Here is a 22667-nt window from a genome sequence, read left to right on the forward strand (position 1 = left end):
GGACAAGAAGGCTCTGCAGAGAGTAGTGCGTTCGGCCGAACGCACTATGGGAACTTCACTCACCCCACTGCAGGAACTATACAACAGGAGGTGCAACTCCAGAGCAAACAAAATCATGAGAGACCTCTTCCACCCCTGCAACGGACTGTTCCAGCCGCTACGGTCAGGCAAACGCCTCCGTTGCCATGCAGTGAGAACGGAGAGGTTGAGAAGGAGTTTCTTCCCAGAGGCAATACAGACTGTAAACGCCTATCTCACCAGGGACTAACTCTACAGAACGTTTTTTTCCTTCTATTATTTATTATGTAAAAGAATAGGTGTGTTATGATTGTGTTTATAATTTGTTTGGTTGTTTTGTTGTTTGTCTTTTGCACAAAAGTCCGCGAGCATTGCCACTTTCATTTCATTGCACATCTCGTATGTGTATGTGACAAATAAACTTGACTTGACTTGACTTGACTTGTATGGCAATAATCTTACTGATCTGTATGCAAGAAAAGAATCTCATTGTACCTTGGTATACATTGTAATAAAGGAACTATTGAACCACACAGCAGAGCACTAGCAGATGATTGAGGCGGAAACCATGGGTTAATCTGTCCCAGAACAATTCAAAGATACTGGAGCCAATTGAATTTTAATTTAATTGATAATTGATATAATTTATAGCTAAGAGTAGATAAACTAGCATCAAACAGGGATCAGAACTGATACAGTTGGTATCAATAGGTAACAGGTCCTTAGCCCATTGAGTCCTTGCCAACCATCAAACACCCATCTTTACACTGACCCATTTTATGATTTAGGGCCATTTTACCATCATTAACCTACCATCCCATCTGTCTCGAGGATGTGGGAGGAAACTGGAGGACCTGAAGAAACCCTATGCAGTCATCAGGATTTAAAGGCAAACTCGACCCAAATAGCTGGGGTCAGTATTGAACCTGGGTTGCTGGAGCAGTGAGGCAGTAACTCTACCTGCTGTGTCACTGTGCTGCTCCCAGAGTGCCTACCATTCTGGGAACTACACTGAGCAACATCCTTACTTACCAAGCCACTGAAAAAGTTTCCTTCATGTAATATCATGGCTCAGTTATAACGAGTGGAGGAAATAATATCAAAACATGCCAGGCTGTTAGTACCGGCCAGAGTCAGAAGGCCAAGCCTTCACGCTGAGGCAGTTCTGTGCAGATGGAATCTCTGTTCTATGAAATGTCCACCATCTCAGGTCCCATGGAACCATTCTGACAAAATGCACAGAACAAATCTTCCAGTTTCCTCAACAAAATGTTTTCTTTAACCAAAATCATGGATAAGCTGGACATTGGCCAACTACTGTTTGTGGAAACTTAGCTCTGGTAATTCCCACAATAGAACAGTGATATATTGCAGAAGATATTTCATTGTCTTTCGATTGTGAAAGGTGCCACATAAATGCAGGTTTATTATTTTTTATTGCGTTTATGTACGCCATGATGAGTGTTAATATATGGATGTCAGGCAAATGGATAAGAATGGCTTTCTATCCACACTCATAAAACCTAAACCAAAACCAACGATATATTATACGAAGCACATCTATCAAAGGTTTTACGGTTTTTCCATTTCTCTCCACTAATTGTTTAACAGCATTGTAAAGTCAACGGAGAATAGCCATGCTGAATTCTAAACGGGCAAGATTGAGATATCAATCACCAACTTAACCTTTCAATAAAATGCACTGTGTGGAGAACCTGATTCGCTGATGCAAGGAGATAGTAATTAATCGCTGACTCAGCAAACATTTTTAAATCAAAGTGCAAAAATCAATAATATGAATTTGCTCTATCATTCTACTGTCGATTTCCACCTGCTGCAGATAAAGCTATGGGTTACATAAAGTTTTCCTATGGAATGTCATTATTGCATGAATGGGATTTCAGGCTGGGGTTTGTAAAATAGTTGTTAGGTTGATTGAGGTTCTGGGTGGGTTGATTGAGTGAGATGGGGGTTGAATGTGTGAGATGGGGTCTGGGAAATTGGCCCAGGGGTGATGGGGGATCATGATGCTAGATAGATGACTGTGATATTGCATTGGGGAGTATTTAGGAGTGTGATGGTGGCAAGGTTAATGAGAGGTTGGACAGGGGTGTGTAATGCTGGTTTGGAGAATATGTGCTGAGCAGCAGAATATGATGCTGGCTTGGGATCTCCGGCATTCCACTGGAGAAAAAGGGGCATCGGATTAGGGTGTACACTGCTGGTTTGGAGCATGTAGTACTGAGTGGTGAGATGATGTTTGGCTACTGATTGGGACTGTGAGCCGTTGGGATTTTGGATGTGTGAGTATGTTGCGGGGGAGAGGATGTGGGATGTTTGTTTGGGTGAGAGTGATGCTGTGCTGGGGGAGTGTGGTGCTTGGTTGCTGAGCGTGATGTAGAGTTAGGGGAGGGTTCTTCAGGAATATTGATGAACAGAGTGACATTGGAGTTCAGGTCTGTAGATTGCTGAAAGTGAGTTCAACACTGGCGGATAGGGAGGTGATGGAGGCATATCACATGCTTGCCTTCAATGGTCGTGGCTTAGAATATACAAATCAAGACATTATGTTTCAACTTTACAAAACACTGTTCAGGCCACACTTTTGAGTATTGTCTGCAGTTCTGCATACTGTAAAAGGGATGTGATTGTGTGGAGGACAACCACCTGGATTGGAGGGGTCTAATTATGGGGAGGAAATGGATACACTGTCTGGGTTTTTTCCCCTTGGTTTGGAGGCTGAGGGTGACCTTAAAGAGTTTTATAATATTATAAAAAGCATAGGTAGGATAGATAATCAGAATCTTTTTCCATTGAGAATGAATTATATCCGGAACACACTGCCAGAAGATGTGGTGAAATCAGATGCAATCATTACATGTAGGAGACATTTAAACAGTTACTTGAATAGACAAGGCGTTGAAGGATACAGACCAAATGCAGAGAAATTGGAATAGTGTGGACTGGCAAAAAGGTCAGCATGAGAAAGTCCTGTTTCTGTGCTGGACGACTCTCTGAATAGCATCCAGAACCATGTGTGTGTGTGATGCTGCATTGGGAGAGTGGAATGTTTTGTTGGGGTTGGGGAATGTGGTGTGGAATGCACATCCTCCTACAAGGGGGAATGGAAATGGAATGGAATGGAAAAGAAAATGTATTTAAAATGACCCTTTCAACACATGAGAATTTGATTCCGTCAATTTACCACCGTAACATGAGAAAAGGTGAGGATGCTTCTATATACAGTAAACCCGCTGAATGTAACAGAAATGTCACAGTAATGTGCCAAGCAAGGACGCCACCCCTCACCCTTATTTTCGCTGTCCCTGCCACATCAGCTGCCAAGATAACGCTTTCCACTCGAGAACATCCGACACGTCCTCTTTCCTCAGCAAACGTGACTTCCCTCAACTGTCGTGGATGGAGCTCCCATCTTGTGTATCCTGCAGTTCTGCTCTCGCCGACCCTCTCCTCAGGTTAAAGTTTTCCTGGTCTTCGCCTGTCACTATACCAGCCTCTGCATCGAACACATCATTCTCCAGTGTTTCCCCCTCTCACCTTAAAGCTACGCCCTCACATATTTGATATTTCCATCCGGGATAAAGACTATCCCCACTATCTACGCCTCTCACATTTTTACATACTGTTGGCTTATTATTTTCATTCTTGTTGTTTTGTAGGTGATGGACATGACAAAGTATCTTACGTTCAAGTGGACCTTTTTATTATTTGACCATGGAGGTTGGACACACTCCACATGACTCCTCATTCCAGAAGAGGGGAACCTGATCTTCTCCCCCATTGCCCAAGAACAAGCGAAGGAATAACAATGGATCTGCACACTGGCTGATTAGCAGAATAGAGATGCCTGATATCTGAAGAGCATCACTAATCATTTGAGCATTCATAAATGTCTTTGTTTCATTTGTAAAATTGGCAAGGATTTCTTCAGTTCCTTGGAGATTGATAATATATTTTTTCTGAAAGATGCCCACTTGAACCTTAGAGAATTTGCATTAGCACAGCCACAAAGTGCAGGCCTGCTAATTAAAGTTTACAACACGCCTGCAGAATGGAAGCATAATGTCTCTTTCATTAGTAAAGCCGCTACTTTCACAGGTAATAGCTCCTTTTGCTGAGCTACACTTTGAGTTTTCATTAACTTAATTCATTTAATTAAAACCACTCTGCAGTAATAGAGCAAGGACCATTTTATGCTGAGGTTTATGATCATCAGTATCTTTTAAAGAAGGAGACACTGCTCTGCAAAACCTGCCCATTAAACACACTCAGGATTAATCAGCACGTGACCCATGAATTTTAACATTCCCTATTTTAATACTGTGTCTGCAGTTTGTAAAGGTGTCTGTGTGCTACCTAATGTACATGGCTCTCCCGATGCTTGCGAGAGCCTCCCTTTGCACAGTCATAAAATGCGCGGGACCTGCCATCTCCACCCATTCCAATTTTATATTTTATCCCCCCCCCCCCACCACCCCCCACCTTCCTAACAGCTGGTGGTGGCCTCCAAAGGGAGATCTCAACAGTTTGAGAGCTGTTTCAATTCGAAATCAGGGAAATCTCTTTCTGCTGGGAAGAAAGGTGATAACCGGATATCACAGATCGAGTGAATTTGGTCCAATAACTGAAATTCCTTTTTTATTGTATGCATTTAAGGCACAATGCAGTGACATGTGCAAATTGAACTTGAAATTCAGTATTCAATGTACATACATTACCAGAGCATACATTTAATGCATGCAATAGAAGATTCATGTCTATCTCAAGGACATTTCTTTGCAACATGGTGAATTATTTTCTGATAGGGAAACATTTACAGGTAGAGGAGTGAGACTAACTGGACAATTAGCTATGTCAATCTATGTGTTCTGCCTGAATAGATTTAATTAATTTGTTTTAACTAGAGTCACACAGCATGGAAACAGAACCTTCAGCCCAACTTGCCCATAAAAACAAAGATCCCCATCTACGCTAGTCCCACATTTAACATATTTCTCTAAACCTTTCCCATCGATGTATTTGACCAAATATTTTTAAAATGTTCTCACAGCACCTGCCCCAATTACCTCCTCTGACTGCTCGTTCCATGCACCCACTAGTTTGGTCACCTCAATACATGGAGGATGTGGAGGGATTGGAAAGGGTGTAGAGGAGGTTTACCAGAATGATGCTTAGATTAGGGGCATTACCCTCAGGGAGAGATATGATGAATGATTGCAATAGAATACATACAGTTTCAGCACTTGCATGGGTGGACTGTTCCTGTCTATTGTTCCTGTACTGTTTATTCCTTGTCTATTCCTTGTCTTTCGATGGAATTTATACATTCTGGGCCACATCACTGAGAATCTTCCTTTACCTCCCTATTGGTGAAGTTCAGACACATTGGGAGAGTAACTGGATTGTGTTAGAAAATGTGGATCAATAAGTGATAAATCTGCATCACATTGACCCAGTCCAGATTGCACATAAATTTAATCTTCCCGTTTTATATCATGAAAGCATTAACCATCCACCTCCCGCTGCACTGTTTATGACCTCAATGGTTATGCAAAGTGTCGCAGTGCACCCATTGAAGCTAACTGGTGCTACTAACGTCTCAGCCTGGGCATCTGAAAGTTCAGGTGGTCATTGTGATACCTGGCTCCACCTTGAAATGTGTGTGGCTATAGGTGCTTTTGTGGTCAATGGCAGGATTGACGCCCCAACGATGTGAATAATGTGCCAGAGAAAATGCAATCACCTCACACACAAAGAAAGGTTGATAAAAGCATCAACGAATCCCACCTCCCAACAACTGCACCAATCACTTTTATGTCCCATGTAATAATACATGGTTCAAGCATTGTCAATACCAACCCCAGCTCATACCTCACATCCATTCACATTATCACACGCTTTTCAATTTTCTTCAACCCAGATATGAATGGCTCTTGATTTATTACCACCATCGGTAACCTTAATCACCATTGATTGTTATCCTCAGAAGGACACAGTCCCTGAATATACTCGCACTGAACATCCTTCCTTCAGCATCTTCTGCACTTGGGGTTGGGCCGTGAGTCTTCTCCTTCTCCTACTTTAACCTGCCCTTGCTGGAGTCCACGTGAGATTATTATCAGAACCTTATTACTCCAGAAGCCATAGAAATGGAAATAAATGTATTGCTTCAAAGACATGGATAGAAAAGGTTTAGAGGGATATGGATAAAACACAGGCAAATTAGTCTATCTTGGATAGATATCTTAGGCAAAATGGATGTTGGACCAAAGAGCCTGTTTCCATGCTGGATGACTTCAAGGGACCTATCTGCCGCCTGGTGAAAATTTACTCAACAGGATTCTCACAAACTTTCCAACCTTCTGTTCCATCACTGTCTTCCAACATGTCTTTGAGGATTTCAATGTTGTTCAACTCCGTGTGGGATTTATGCGTGGATGATGGCAGCATCACGTAAAGTCATCATTCGTTGACAAATGATGCCTTTAACTGCCTCCTCTGCATACAATCAGCATATATATGTATTGTTGTGATATCCGATCTGATGATTTATGTGAATGGCACTAAATGTATTTGCTCACAATTCATGACTGACATTGGAAGCAAATTGATGCCCAATGCACTGGAAATTCCATGAAACGCAGGTAGGATTGTACTTTATCCATATGTGAGATGCAGGGGAGGGTGCATCTGACTAAGAGAATATGACCCAAGCCTAGAACATGCCAATAGCCTGACAATCCAGAGTCCAGAGTCATACAGCAGGAGCTTTGGCCCACCGAGTCTACTCCTAACATTGAGCACCCATTTAAACTAATCCTACACTAAGTTGCAAAAAACAAACCGCTGGACAAATTCAGCAAATCAGCCAGCATCTGTAGAGGGAAGACGACAGATATTGTTTCAGGCCAGGACTCTTCTTCAAGACTACAGGAGAAGACTCGCTGGAGAAGAGCTCCGACCGCCGGCCTGCGGCCTACAACATCCTGAAGACCCGGTCTGCGATAGGGAAGCGTCAATTCGGGACTTACTATGCCGATGAGAGTAGCCGCCCGCAGCAGCGACTGTGGAAATTTATGGCCCCGACCACGGGGGAACAATGGAGGAGGCCATAATGGCGCCGTCTACGCTGAGGCCTAATGGCGGAGCTGGCGACCTCGAGGCTCCGGAGGCAGAGCCTGTCAGGACTCGCCCTGGGCTTGCTCCCGTGAGGGCGGTCCGGCTCGGGGCTGGAACGGCGCTCCCATGAGGGGCTGTGACGCTCCCGTGAGGGGCTGTGACGCTCCCGTCGGGGCTGCCCAGCCCGAGGGTGGAACGGCGCTCCCGTCGGGGCTGCCCAGCCCGAGGGTGGAACGGCACTCACGTGAGGGCGATCTGGCTCGGGGCTGGAACGGTGCTCCGGTGGCTGAGGCGGCGTTCTGGCGGTGGTGACCTGAGTCCAGGGTTCAGCGGGCCAGTGGACGACGTCGTCAGCGGCTGCGTCCGCTGGACTGGAGGGCGGCAGCTCCGACCACCCCGGGCCGCGGTGTTTGAGCCGGCCCGCTCGCGGAGCTCGGTGAGCCACGGGACTGATTTTGCCATCGCCCGGTGGAGTATCGCCTCAGCGCAGAGGGAGAAGAGGAGGGAAGAGACTGCAGCCCTAAGATTTTTGCCTCCATCACAGTGAGGAGGTGCTTGGTGGACTCACTGTGGTGGATGTTAATTTGTGTTTACTGTTGTTTATTAGTGTATTATTGTATGTATGACTGCAGGCACAAAATTCCATAAAGGAAATTCAATTCAATTCAATTCAGGACTGACTGTACTTTGTGCCTTTCACCACAGTGAAGAATGCTGTGGTGGATGTTGTGTAACATTTTTATTGTGTATTGTGCGTTCTTTTTTGATTGTACCGCTGCTGGCAATATTAATTTCACTGCACTTTATTGTGTATGTGATGAATAAATTAATTGAATGATTGATTGATTGGAAGCCAGAGATGGCTATTCAGCTCCTTATGGCTCCAATAACATCCTGGCTGATCTTTTACCTCCTTGCCACTTTCCTGCATTAATGTCATATCTCCTGAATTTCTTATTCTCTGTGAACATATTGACCTGTTCCGAATATACTCGGTGTCTGAGCCTCCACACCCCTCTTCATAGCATTTTCTACACCCACCAGTGTATGCTGTTGGTGGAAGCAATGAATGTTAAGAGCAGTTGATTTGGTGCTGGTCAAGCAGGCTACCTTGTTACAACTAATGTCAAATTTCTTGAGAGTTGTTGGAGCTGCACTCATCCAGGCAAGTGGGTAATATGTCTTCACATTCCTGTTTTGTGCCTTGGAGATGGTATCAGGATGTGAGTCACTCACTGCGGGATACCCAGCCTCTCACCTACTCTGCTGACTATGGTAGTTATTTTGCAGGTCCACTTGAATTTCTGGTCAGTGGTGCTTCCCAACACATTGTTGGTGGAGGACTCAATAATATTACTGCCATTGACTATCAAGGGTAGGTGGTTTGACTACCTTGTTTAGAGATGGTCATTGCCTGGAAAATGTTGTGGTGCCTATGTTACTTGCCATTATTTATTCTTCATCCCTGAATAGGAATCATCTACAGGTAGTCTAAGAATGCTCAGCTCTTTTCCATAGTCAATGAAAATCTCGCCTTTTAACAATGATTGAAAGGCTTGTGATCACTTTTATTGAGGCTAGATTTTTATTTCCAGGTCAAGTACGGACACAAATTACAATTCTCAAAACTATCCTGATGGGTTTCCACATATTCTATAGATTACTTATCTAGTAACGTAACTTCAGAAAGATGAGGATCATCAGACAAGAGATTTATGATCCAGCAATGTATTTTACATGATTACACCCTAACGGATCGATGATTATTTCATCAGTTCCCATGCAGATGGGCATCCATTTGCAACAAGCTTTAAATTTGTCACTGTCTTAATGGAGATGTCAGACACTTAAGCACTATAATGTCAGGAGCTAAAACACAGGGTCTTATTTCATCTTGCTGAACCCACTCAAATAACCAAGCTGGTCTATGTGCTTGCACATAAGTTATATCGGTAACAGATGAGTCCCCTTGGAGGGAGAGCAGAACAATTAAAGTATAATTCATCGTTCTGTGTTAGTTCAGGCACCAGGGAGCATTGGCAATATTTTAATTATCATCCAGCTGGTTTACAAAGCTTTCAACAAAACAAATATTAATTGGGGAACACAAAATGTTCTATTATTTATCTATTAAAGTTTCAACGACTTTGTCGAGTTCTGATATTTTATCCAGCACAAAGCTACACATTTGAAACAAAAAAAGGTTCTTAATGGGAAGTTGGAAGAATGGTTGTTGGAAATCAAATAATGCAGGAAATTAGAAAATATAGTTCAATGGAGCCTGCAGGTACTGGAATCTTGAAAAAACGTCAAAGTGCTGGAGGAACTGAGCAGGTTAGGAGTATTCTGTTCTCACTGGTACCTTAATGAGTGTGTACATTCTATCCCGGGGCTTATCCTCACCATACTTTCTTTGCTAAAATCCATCCCCTTTCATGATTTCTGCTGCTGTGGGTTTCATGGGACAACAACAGCATCCATTCCACAGGAGGGTTCTGTGGAGCTTTTAATATCAAAACAAAAAGGTGGAAATCTGAAATAGAATTAAAAAAAAATGCTGGATAAATTCAGTAAATTGGACCGCATCGGTGGGAAAAGAAACTGCACCAGAATTGAGAAAGAGTGAAACAACCTAGTCTTGATGGTAGAGAAGGTGGGATATTTCAATAGATGGAACAGAGGGAATTTTTCTGATAAGGTGACATTTTCTGGCCATTCAGTTAAGCTCCCTTTAGTGTGTAATGTGTTGATAATGTTGTAACGACTGTATACTGTTGCACAGACTGGCCCACTGGAAAATGCTCAGGTAAACAAATGAAAGAAAAGGAGAAACAAAAAGTAGCAGCAGGCAAAAGCAACCAGTCCTGGTACAAATAGACCAAGTTATTTAAAGCTAGAGAATTTTAAATTCCATGCTGCAGACTGTAATGTACCTCGATGAAAAATGAAAGACACTTAAAAGATATGTGGATGGGTACGTGGATAGGAAGGTTTAGAGGTGTATGGACCAAGAAAACAATGGTTAGGCAACTTGGTTGGCACTGATGGGTTGGGCCAAAGGGCCTGTTTCCATGCTGTGAGGCTCTATGATGTTATGACTCTATGAAACGGTATTCCTCGAGCTTGCATTGGGCCTTGTTGTAACATTCCAGGAGCCTTTTCACCATGTCATTGTGGCATTCCAGTATAAGGAGCAGCATGGCTGAACCACAACTACCACATGGCAACTTGTCCAAGGGTTGATTGATTCAAAGCGCGAGTCTGGACTCGGCTTCATTTTGGCCCAGCTTACAAAGACAAGTATGAGGAGGCTGAGGGTCTCGTTCAAGACTGTGTTGAATCTGTAGACTGGAGAATATTCTAGATCACATAATCGAGTCTGAACGAGCATACTTCAGTCATATCAGTTTCATCAATGAGATGGAGTAAAAGAAAAAGATGAAGAACCTTGTGTCCCAGTATCAGAACAGCAACCTGGCCATTAACATCAGCAAGATGAAATGGTTAGTTGTTGACCACAGGAACTGAGAGGGGGGAGGGCAGTGAGAATGCAGTGGCGCAGGGGTAGGAGATGGGGGGGGGGGGGGGGGGGGGGGAGTTGTGATGGGGTGGATGAGGGCGGGGTTGGTGAACCTGTCCTCATCAATAGAGACGCATAGAGATGCATAGAGATGGCTAACAGCTTCAGGTTTCTTGGTATCCATATCACCAGCAACCTAACCTGGTCCCTTCACACTGATCCAGTGATCAAGAAAGCACACCAGCTGTGAAAACCACAGATCAAAGCACACGATGATCAAGGAAATGTAGAATAGTTCATTGTTCGTTGGGGGGGAAGGTGACAACGAGGCATAAAAACAGAAAAAATAATCTGGAGGACTGTGAAACGATTCGGAGAACTTAGATGGAGGAGGGACAGAGAGGGAAAGCATTGGACCACATCTATGTGGATTAAATGTGGATTAAACCAATCTCCAGGGTTTGCACCAATTATTGTTATCCAGTGATCCCTGATAGAAGGTGGAGAGCTGGAGTGAGATGTGCAATGATATGGATAAAAATCCCACCAAGCTCACATGGAAAGAATGGGCATTTGGTTAGGGGTTGGTACCTCTTTGCTCTATTGGGAAGATACTTGATTTCACGAAACATCTTCCAAAACATCTTAAAGCAGTTTACAACCATGTTTTTGACATTTAATCATTTTTCAGATCCCTGGAGTTCAACAAACGGAGAGTGCTATTTTGACACATCATATTGTTCCACTCACAGGTCAGTTCATATTTATTGTCAATCCCATTGCAGCCAAAACCCGTTGAAAATTTAACACGGCCATCCTCATTCCGACCAAGTACAGACTGTGATCATAAATGGACCAATTACTGATTTACTACGACCCTGTGCATCTGCTTCTTCAAGTACACGAGCCCCACACTCCGTGATACCTCTTTGAAATAGTGCCTTTAGTCAATAACACTCAGGAAGCTCTGCCTGAGGTGGTGGCGAAGGCAGTTATTCTTACAATATTCTCATATCTATGTGCTTATGTATATAATGTTTAGGATACCTGTACTGAACTGTATACAAAATTAATTTCACTGTACCTTGGTAAATGTGGCAAGTAAATTACCATACATTATCATACCATTACCATACCATATCATACCATAAGATGCAGTTGGATGAGCACTTGGATAATTGAGACATTCAAGGCTACAGACCAAGAGCGGGATAAGTGTGGATATGTAGTTGATGGTCAGCATGGGCATGGTGGACAAAGGGTCTGTTTCTGTGCTGTATGATTCCAAGATTCCCTGACATCAAATAAAATATAGCCACATATTTTCATGTCTGTCCCTCTAAAGGAACTTTCAAAACTCTCCTTCACCTCTCCTTCAGATTGACTATGTTCTGCTGCTTGAATCTAAATATTTATATTGCATCATGAATACATTAATGAAATATCATTCAGATAGAGTTGTTGGCAGGAGCCAACTCTAATTAATTTTTGACCAACATTCTTTATTTTGGAATTTTGATGTCCAATCTTATTTTTTATTAATTATTCAAAAGGTTGTAATGAATAATGCAGATCAATTCAGCTACAGGTTTATTGAGGTTACATTTATGTTACACTGCTATTAAACTGCATGGTCAGAAAAGGCTAACAGAAAATCTCTTATCCCAACTCAGAAAAGGGAAGAAGAGATTTTGCATCAGATCTTCACTATTGCCACGAGGGCTCCATACTTCCACTGGAGAACTTCTGGAGACGTTAAAATATTGTGTTTAGTATACAGGGTGCTTGGCTTGAATTTAGTGTTCAAGGATTCCAGCTGAGATCAGCATGGGTCATCATCAATTTGATTATTTGGCTTGAGTGTCTAGAAATGTCAATTGGCTAAAATTTTATCAGAGAACTCTGAGATAAGAAATTATACAATTTGAAGCACAAAGTTTATGCAGGACCTCGTCCCTAAACACCCAGCCATCCTTGTGTCTGCTCTGCCGCTGCATCCACATACAACCACCTGAGGGTGTTGAACAGAGCAGGCCAGGTATATCCAACTCCCCGTTGATCTTCTGGGCCTCAGCACAGCAACCTCTGCTGATGGAGAAGGACATCTTTGCGGAACAATTTTAGAAACCGCAAATTTATAATTTAAAGCCCAGGGGAGCTATTTTTTGTTGTTGTTAATAAACATTTGTTTTTTTAAACAAACAAATTCGTTGGTCTTTAGACTTCCTCCTCGATGATCTGTTGAGTGATATAACTGTTACACGGTAGCACAGACCTTTGTCTTTCTAACCGTAATATATTGCTCCCTTGACTGGAGCTTGAGAATGAGTTATGCAAGGTTAAATCTGCATCGCATTCGATTGTGGCTCATAGAAAATAATATTCTTTGTCTGCCAAGTTTCCTGTGCATTCATCTTTCATGTGGAGTTTACATAGTCGATTCCATGGTAAAAAAAAAATGTTCCCCATTGATTTGGGAATCAGCATTGGTTCAAGTCTGCATTAATGATCTCCGCAACCTGTTCCTTTCCAAACTCAGTAACTTAAATTCCCCCCCCCCCCCCCCCCCCCATTCTTACCAGGCTGAAAGAAAAATATTATTCTTGAAATAAATATGTAGAAATGATGGAGAGGGGTCTGATTCACCAAGAATCTACAATAGTTAATAGGTAGGAGAAGTGGAAGAGTCTGGTACAATTACAATGTTTCAATGACACTTGAATTGGTACATGGATAGGAAAGGTTTGGAGGAATATGGTCCAAATACAGGTAAATAGGACTGGCTTCATTAAATATGAAGAGGCATCACAATGTTTTAGAAACATTTAGACAGATACAGGGATTGGATAGATTTAGAGGGGTATGGGCCAAATGCAGACAGGCAGGACTAGAGAATGACCATGGTGTGAGTGATATTGGTTAAATTGGCTGCTTTTCTGAGGCAGCATGAGCGCAGATGGGGTAGACTGGGACAACGTGCGGGGGGAGGCGGCAGCGATGATAGCTGGTTTGCACAATGGACTGGGCTTTGAAGACATGCCAGATTTGTTTAGACTTCTGAGGAAGGAGAGGCATTGGTGCGTTTTCTTGACCTCAGTGTCAATGTGGTTGGACAAGGACAAGGTGATGATACTATTACTTAAGAACTTGAAGCTCGTGACTATCTCCACTTCTGCACAATATATACATACAGCGGTGGGTACCACCCCACTGAATTGGTACATGAAGGAAAGGTTTGGAGGAATACACAGCGGTGGGTACCAAAGCAGACAGGCAGGAATAGAGAATGACCATGGTGTGAGTGATATTGGTTAAATTGGCTGCTTTTCTGAGGCCTAAAGTCCATGATCAAACTCCTTTCATTTTGCTGACAGAGAGCTTCGGAATTTGTGGAATTTGACTGCAAAGCTGTGAGTGTATAGGGAGCCTCGAGCAGCACTAGTGTTGAGAAGTGTAAACTAGTGTAGAGACATTGTCTGGTGTTTAAGTCAGCTTTAATCATCAGTCATAATGGCACAGTACAATACATGTTAGTTCCACTCTACCACCAGTACGATTACGTAATATAGGAAGTGAGTGTTAATATGAAGTGTTCAATCGGGTGGAGTTAGTGATAGTACATTACTCTGATTGGTTCACATGCAATAACCAATCTACATCCTTCCCCGTAGAGGAGAGAGTTGTTAGTCAGTTGTTACAATACGTGCGGTTAAACATACTCGCTGTATCTATCCGGCGGTCTACTAACCCGACCTGAGCACGTACGGACAAACCCCTCCCCCTCCATTCCGGAAGAGTTATTAGGGCTGGGGTGGAGAACCCGAGAATGAGAACACAGCCGGGGAACCTGGTGAGGAACGGCGGGGCGAGTATACAGGACCAGGGGCACTGGGGAGTCAGGGAACCGAACGTCACGGGGAATGCATGCTGGGGTCAGGGGGTGGGGGATGGACAACAGCAGCGGGCGTCTTGAAAACCAACGGCGGGGCATGAGCACAGGTAGGAGCTGGTCGCGGCTCAGTCACGGGCAGAAGGTGTTGACGGCTGCGTCGGTACAGAGCACCATCGACGTTGACAAGGTAGGAACGTGGTTCCTTGGATGGTCCCTCAACGAAACCCAGTCGGGCATGTCCAGGCAGACCACTTGACATTGCAGTAACGGTGTAAGTGGTTTGCTCGACTTGTCATAGGAGCGCTTCTGGACATCATGTTTCTCCTGAATGCTCTGGACTGCAGCTGGTTAAGCACCTGTGGCTTCAGCTGTTGCTGAGCAATGGGGAGCTGGGGCCTTGTCATGCGAAACATCAGGCGCTGGGCGGGAGAGCCCAGGACACAATCCCTGGAGATGTTTCTTAGGTTTAACAGATCTAGGTAGACATTGAATTTGGAAAGATGTGAATGTTCCATTAGCTGCTTTGCGCCCCTGACAGCACGCTCAGCAAGGCCGTTGGATTGAGGGTATTCGGGGCTGCTGGTACCATGCTGAAAGTTCCATTGTCTTGCAAAGTATTTAAATGCTTGGCTGGTGAATTGTCTTCCGTTGTCAGTTTGCAATCGAACCGGTACACCGAATGCAGAAAAATGTCTCTGAAGCTTTTGTATCACCATCTCAGACGTAATGGTAGGCAGCAGATCAAGTTCAAACCAATTGGAATAGGAATCGACTAGAACTAGGTAGTGTTTGCTGTGCCAATAATGTCCGCAGCGAGGGAAGTCCAGGGTAGTGCTGGAGTGGGTTGTTGCAGGAGAGGCTGTTTCTGTTGGTGGGGCACCAAGCTGTTGCAAGTGGAGCAAGATGCTGTTTTGACACGTATGTATTTGACCATTCCTGGCCACGATGTTGTCCCAGCAATCCATGCCCCTCACCGCGTACCTCATGCTATGCGTGACAGAATTCAAGCCAAACTTAGACACATGGTGTCCATGAGGGTACTGGCTGAAATAAGTGAACCCACAGACTGGATCTCTACCATGGTTGTTACAAAAAAGAAAGACGAAGACGAGCTCCGTGTGTGCATTAACCCAAGGGACCTGAACACAGCTATTAAAAGACCACACTACCCGATGAGGACCATCAAAGACGTTGCAGCCCCAATCGGTCGCGCAACAGTGTTCTCAGTACTAGACGCCAATAGCTCGTTTTAGCAGATTCCTTTGGACGACGCATCCCACTTCTGACACCATGTGAACAAGTGGGTGTTTAAGTCAGCTTTAATCATCAGTCATAATGGCATAGTACAATACATGTTAGTTCCACTCTGCCACCAGTGCAACTACGTAATATAGGAAGTGAGTGTTAATATGAAGTGTTCAATAGGGTGGAGTTAGTGGTAGTACATTACTCTGATTGGTTCACATGCAATAACCAATCTACAAGAAGTATTATTTAAGATGTTTTATTAGAAAAACATGGAGGTGTAGGATCCTGCATTTTTATCATAACAGAAATAGAACTGTGCATTATTGTGGTTCAGTTGTAGGAACGTTGTTAAGTTACAAGGTTCAAATCCCACCCTAAACCAAATTGTTCGAGGCCTGTCGTAGATCAAATATTCTTTGAATAACCCTGCGCGGACAAGCTGAGATGAGTATTCATTGATATCTTTAGCTTCATTCTGATGTTCCCACCTGCTTTAAGAAGACACTATCTTCCACTAACAGTCCACTGAACGCGACACGGAGCCTGACAGAGAGCTCTTCAACCGTACAGCACAAAATACATGTTTTAAAAAATTCACCTGCACCTTCTATGGCTCACCAGTCACGTGACATATAGATCCAGTAATAGTGAACACAGGAGCTTGATCTGTTGTGAATACAGGGATCGCCAGTTACTGATTGGTTTCAATGTTCAAAGACCCCTCAGACAATATTAGGTGGCCCCCAGGGTGATCTGGAAACAATGTTGGATTAGGATGTGGCAGGATGTTCCCAAAATCGCCCCTCCTTATAAATGTTTATTCACTCTTAATTTCTCAGCCCGCAATTTGCCAGAGAGAGATCGGAACTCGCGTTTACTGATCTGAGTATCATGAACACTGTAATAGTTCACAATGAGAGGGGTTCAATGCAATACCATTCCTTACAATAGGAGTGAATGGGAAGGGGCTTGGCCCATTGAAACTCCATACAATGAATGAATGGTGAGGGCTGGGTTCTTTAGGATTCTCTACAATAAAATTGAATAGGAAGGCTTGGTTCTTTGAGTTTCTGTACAAAGGGCTAAGTGGAAAGTGATTTGATTGGCGGCATGAGGCAAATCCTTGTATTCTGCAGCCTCATGTAGGGACAGTTGCTTTGAATGCTTTTTGCCCACCCATTTCCTTTCCTGAAAAGTTCTCAGTAATTCACATTACCACTGAAGATACATAAATTGGTTAGAAAGGATGACCTTGTATCTGCAATGATTGCAGATTACCAAACACTGCTGCTTTAAGGTAAATGTCAATCCCAGCACATCTTCAAGGGGCAAAGGATATCAAACAGAATTCGACTGAATTCCCTCCCACATCTTTTCAGCAAAGGAAATATTTGTGTATTAATAATGTTCTTTGGTGCATGAATCATGAGCAGGGACTTATTAATGCAAAGCGGCTGAAGAGTAATGTATAAAATGCAGCTATTGCCAACAATATACTGAATTCATTGCCTTCCAGTAGAGCGCACAACAGTTGATTGTTGTTTTAGAAAGAGAAGACTATAGTGGGGATTAAAAGAGGTTTATGACAAGAGCTGTACAACATTTTTATGCAGTGGATGTTGAGATACTGGAATGCATTGCTGGAGAGGGGTTTAGAATCTGGAATAATCGCCTGAATGGGTGGTGAGTACAGATTTCATCACAAGGTAACTTAATAAATACTTGAGAGAGAATAAAAAATAGACAGAAAATGGAGAAGGAGAATGACTTAAATGAATTGTTTGTGGAAAGATTTGGTTTGGACTGAATGGCATGATTGATCATTCAGCACATCTCAGAGTGAACCAGGAACTTTTGTGAATTATTATAAAAACACAGAGGTGTGAATCGTCCTACATTTTTATAATAACAGAAAGGGAACTGTGCGTTATCTTGGCTCAGAAGCATCACTAAGGTAGAAGGTTCAAAACCCGCTCTAGGGCAGATTGTTCACGGCCTGTTGTAGATCATGTAGTGCAGATCACCTGACAGGAGTATTCACATATATCTTTAACTTCTCCTTCCATCATTTTGATGTTCCCACCAGCTTTAAGGGCCTGTCCCACTTTCACGACCTAATTCACGACCTCTGCCGAGTTTGCCCTTGACTCATACTCGCAGCATGGTCGTCACGAGGTCGTAGGTAGGTCGTAGGTAGATCGTAATGCTAGTCGTATATACTCGTGGCATCAAGCAGGTCGGGGCGTTTTTCTAGCCTGATGAAAAATGTCCACGAGTAAAAAAAGGTTGTGAATTAGGTTGTAAAAGTGGGATAGGCCCTTTAGGAAGACCATTATCATCCCAGTGCCACAGAATAGCATGGTAGTGTGCCTTAATGTCTACAATCCTGTGGCTCTGACATCCACCATCATAAAGTGCTTTGAGAGGCTGGTCATAACGCATGTTATCTCCAGCCTCCCAGACAGCCTTGATCCACTGCATATTGCCTACTGTCACAACAGGCCCACGAATGATACCATCTCCCTGCTCCTGCACTCATCACTAGAACATCTAAATAACAAGGATGCCTATGTCACACTCCAATTTATTGACCATAATTTTGAGTTATATATAATACATAGTCCCAGCAAAACTCGTCTCCAAATTCCTGGACCTGGGAGTTAGCACCGCAATTGGATTGTAGTTGGATCCTTGATTTCTTGACCCATAGACCACAATCAGCAAGGATAGGTGACAAAACATATATACTTATTGATAATTCTCAACACTGGTGCATTCTCAGCCACGTACGATACGTCCTATACACTCACAACTGTGCGACCAAATTTTGCCTTAACTCCATTTACAAGTTTGCGGAAGACGCCATCATCGTGGGCTGCTTCTTGATCTATGACAAGGTGGAGTACAAGAAGGAGACAGAGAGCTTAGCAACACGGTGTGAAGACAACAATCACTCCCTCAGTGTCAGCAGTGTGGAGGAGTTGGTTATCTTCTTTAGGAAACGAGGTGGTGTACATACCCCAGTCAGCTATATCATTCCTTGAATGAATTGGATAAAAACTCTGCCAGAGCAGTGATCAAACCTGGTAATTTCTGGCAGCTTCACCAACAGAGGAGCAAGAGAAACTTGCAAAGAATTCAAAACAATTCAAGTCCAAATAAAAGGTCCTGACACAAAACATCAACTGTTCATTTCCCTGGAAATGGACCCATTCAGTTCCTCTAGCAGTCTGGATGCTACTGACACCAATTCCAGTCATTTCTGGTTTCAGCTGGGATTGGTAGAGTAGAAATGTTCATGGGACTCAAGAGAGTCTAGAGAGTTTAAATGTCAAATGTATCAAAGCAGTGAAATTCTTATTTGCTGCATCTTCACAGGCCCACTAATGCAATAACAACAAATATAATCAAATGTAACACTCAGTATTCAGACCATAGTAATGCAAAGCTGAGGTACATCCTTACCAACTGCATCACAGTATGGTATGGCAACTGCTCTGTCTCCGACCGGAAGGCATTGCAGAGGGTGGTGAAAATTGCCCAACGCATCACCGGTTCCTCGCTCCCCTCCATTGAGTCTGTCCAAAGCAAGCGCTGTCTGCGGAGGGCGCTCAGCATCGCCAAGGACTGCTCTCACCCCAACCATGGACTGTTTACCCTCCTACCATCCGGGAGGCGCTACAGGTCTCTCCGTTGCCGAACCAGCAGGTCGAGGAACAGCTTCTTTCCGGCGGCTGTCACTCTACTCAACAACGTACCTCCTTGACTACACATGCTGGGTCGAGGAACAGCTTCTTTCCGGCGGCTGTCACTCTACTAAACAACGTACCTCGGTGACTGCCAATCACCCCCCCCCCCGGACACTTATTATTATTTATTCAAATCGTTTGCTATGTCGCTCTTCAAGGGAGATGCTAAATGCATTTCGTTGTCTCTGTACTGTACACTGACAATGACAATTAAAATTGAATCTGAATCTGAATCTGAATTGTGCAACCAAAAATAAAGATGGATTGGGCAAAGTCCACCACTTTTTGCAACCCTTTTTCCTGGGCGTTCAAGATTCTGAACCAGACTGTGATGGAATCCGTCAACATTCCCTCTACTGTACATCTGTAGAAGGTGCATAGAGTATTTGGCAACTTGCTAAATGAACACCCAGCAACATAGAGTTGTTGACACTCTCCACCAATCTGTTCATGGACCCTCAGCTTTCTGAGGTCAACAATCAGTCCTTTGCCTTGCTAACATTGACAGCAAGAGTATTGTTCTCGCACTCAGTCAGATTGTCAATCTTCCTCCTGTACTCTGATTTATTATGACCTCTTATTCATCCAATGAAGGTGATATCACAGGCAAATTTAAAGATGGTTGTGTCCGGCTACACAGTCATAGGTATAAAGAGATTTGGACAGGAGGCTGAGCCCACAATCTGAGGTGCTCCTGTGCTGATGGTCATTGAGGAGGAAGTTGATGATTCAATTACCGAGGGACAAGCAGAGACCCAATTCAACGAGTGTAGGAAGGAACTGCATATGCTGGTTTACACCGAAAACAGACACAAAATATTGGAGTAACTCAACGGGTCAGGCAGCATCTCTGGAGAAAAGGAATAGGTTCAAGACCCCATTCAATGACTTTGAACTGCATGCGCTGTAGTTTAGTTTAGAGATACAGAGCGGAAACAGGCCCTTCGGCCCACTGAGTTCGCACTGACCAGTGAATCCCGCATATTAACACTATCCTACACACACTATGATCAATTGAAATTTATACCTAGCCAATTAACCTACAAACCTGTACGTCTTTGGAGTGTGGGAGGAAACTGAAGATCTCAGAGAAAACCTACAGGGTCACAGGGAGAACGTACAATCTCTGCACAGACACCAACCGTAGTCGGGATCAAACCTGGATCTCCGGCGCTGCAAGCGCTGTAAGGCAGCAACTCTACCGCTGTGTCACCGTGTCACCCAAACAACAGCCTGACCTGTGTGTTCTTATTGTCCAAATGGCCCAGCTCAAAGTGGAGAGTCAGAGAGATCACATCCACTGTTGATCTATTATGGCAGTAGGTAGGGTCCAGCTCCTTATTAAGGCAGGAGTTGATATGCAGCATAATCAACCTCTCAAAGCACATCATCACACCAAACGTAAGTGCCACCATCACCAGAGATGCAGAATGTGACAAACTATTATATCTCTCCCACATGGCCAACTCATGCCTTAGTTGTCAGCACTCATTCCTGGCATTATTCCAAACATTCTTGAAAGCAAAGACAATATAAATAGGCTGTGAAAAGTGGAAGGCTATACGAAGAAGTGACATAATTATGGAGCTGCCGTGTAGGCAGTTGGTTAAATTTATATGAGAATGTTTTTTAAACAGTTTTATGTCACAAGATATGACAAGTGAACCTAATCATAACTATGTGTCCTCCATTCAAAAGTTGTCACATGAGAACACGGCTGACTGGTTTATCGCTGCACATTGTAAGCCATCAATATCCAGAATCAGAAGGACGTCAGCCAAGGAGGGAAAGAGAAAGGAAAGATAATGAGAATGTGCCAGAGGCTGAAACAGAGAGGGGCAGAGAGGGTGAAATAGAGAGGAGGATAAAGCAGGAAACAATGGGACAGGAAGTGTAATGAAAAGAATAAGCTGGTTTGACAGTGTAAGAGGGACAGAGCCAAAGATATAGGAAGGAAGAGAGGGGCAGGCAGTGAGCATGAGAGGAAGGTGAAGGAGGGAGCAAGTTGAAAGACTAACAGAGTGACACAGTGTCTGAGTAGGCAGGGCAAGAAACACAAGAGGGCGAGATTGAAGGAAATATGAAGGGCAAAGAGAGAAACTGGGTCAGAGAGGTCTGGGACTTGCACCCAGTCGATGACAAAGAAAGACAGTGAGAGTTGGAAAAAGAGAAAAAGAGAGAGTTGTCACAGACATGAGAGGCACTGAGTGATGAGCACGACAGCCATACATTGAGTGAAAGGAAGAGGGAGAGACAGAAGCTGTGGCAGAGTTAGCAAGAACAGATGACTCAGGGAGATAGAAATCGAGTATTAGGAGATGATGTGAGAGATGCAAATAATTCAAAGCTAGGAATAGTAGTTTAGTTTAGTTTAGTTTAGAGCTACAGCGTGGAAACAGGCCCACTGAGTCCATGCTGACCAGAAGGTACGAACTCCGTACAGACAGCACCCATAGTCAGGATCAAACCTGAATCTCTGGCACTGTAAGGTAGCAACTCCATTGCTGTGCCACTGTGCAAGTGAGAGAAATATTGAAAGGTCATAGAAACAGACTACTGTTGCCTAGAAATTGAACTGTACTCATTTATATCAAACTAAATGGGTGCTATATTTGACCGAAAACCAATCTAGAAGTAATTGCAAAAGAGGCAAAACTAGAGCATCCTTATTTTAAGGAAATGAAAGAACACAGAGTTAAAGAAACTGAGACTAAGGCAAGGGATAGAAGAGTGAGTAAAATAGATACAGATTGTGCAGAGATTGTGGTGATCTGCTGGCTATCCATTTGCCACAGGAAGAGATGTTGTCATGTGGCAATTTCCACAGCAGCAAAACCTATTAACACTTGGGCATTTTTCCCCCCAACTTGTTTAGTTCCCCTAGGTTTACTGGATCCTCATTACCCAGACCCTTAGTATTGTTCTTGAGTAGACTTAGATCTAAATTCTTACCTTGCTAATGTACAAGAGCTTGTCGATGGCTTGTTTGACCATCGGGTCAGATCCTCGGACTTTCACTTCTGGGTTGTTGGCCTGTTCTTTGAGTCCATTCCCAACGACCCTGCTTGTGTAACTAGAAACAAGAACCAAACATTAACAC

General features: G+C 43.5%; 1 protein-coding gene across 2 annotated transcripts in view; it reads right to left on the reverse strand.

Annotated features, from left to right (window-relative positions):
• The window catches only part of LOC129703502 (glypican-5-like), a 420578-nt gene that overhangs the window by 133680 nt on the left and 264231 nt on the right, over positions 1–22667 (reverse strand). For both annotated transcript variants that reach the window (XM_055646030.1, XM_055646029.1), the window contains one exon: positions 22520–22640. In XM_055646030.1, the coding sequence (XP_055502005.1) occupies positions 22520–22640 (121 nt within the window). The remainder of the gene's footprint in view (positions 1–22519; positions 22641–22667) is intronic.

This window comes from Leucoraja erinacea, chromosome 14, assembly GCF_028641065.1.
Source record: "Leucoraja erinacea ecotype New England chromosome 14, Leri_hhj_1, whole genome shotgun sequence".
Taxonomy (NCBI): Eukaryota; Metazoa; Chordata; class Chondrichthyes; order Rajiformes; family Rajidae; genus Leucoraja; species Leucoraja erinaceus.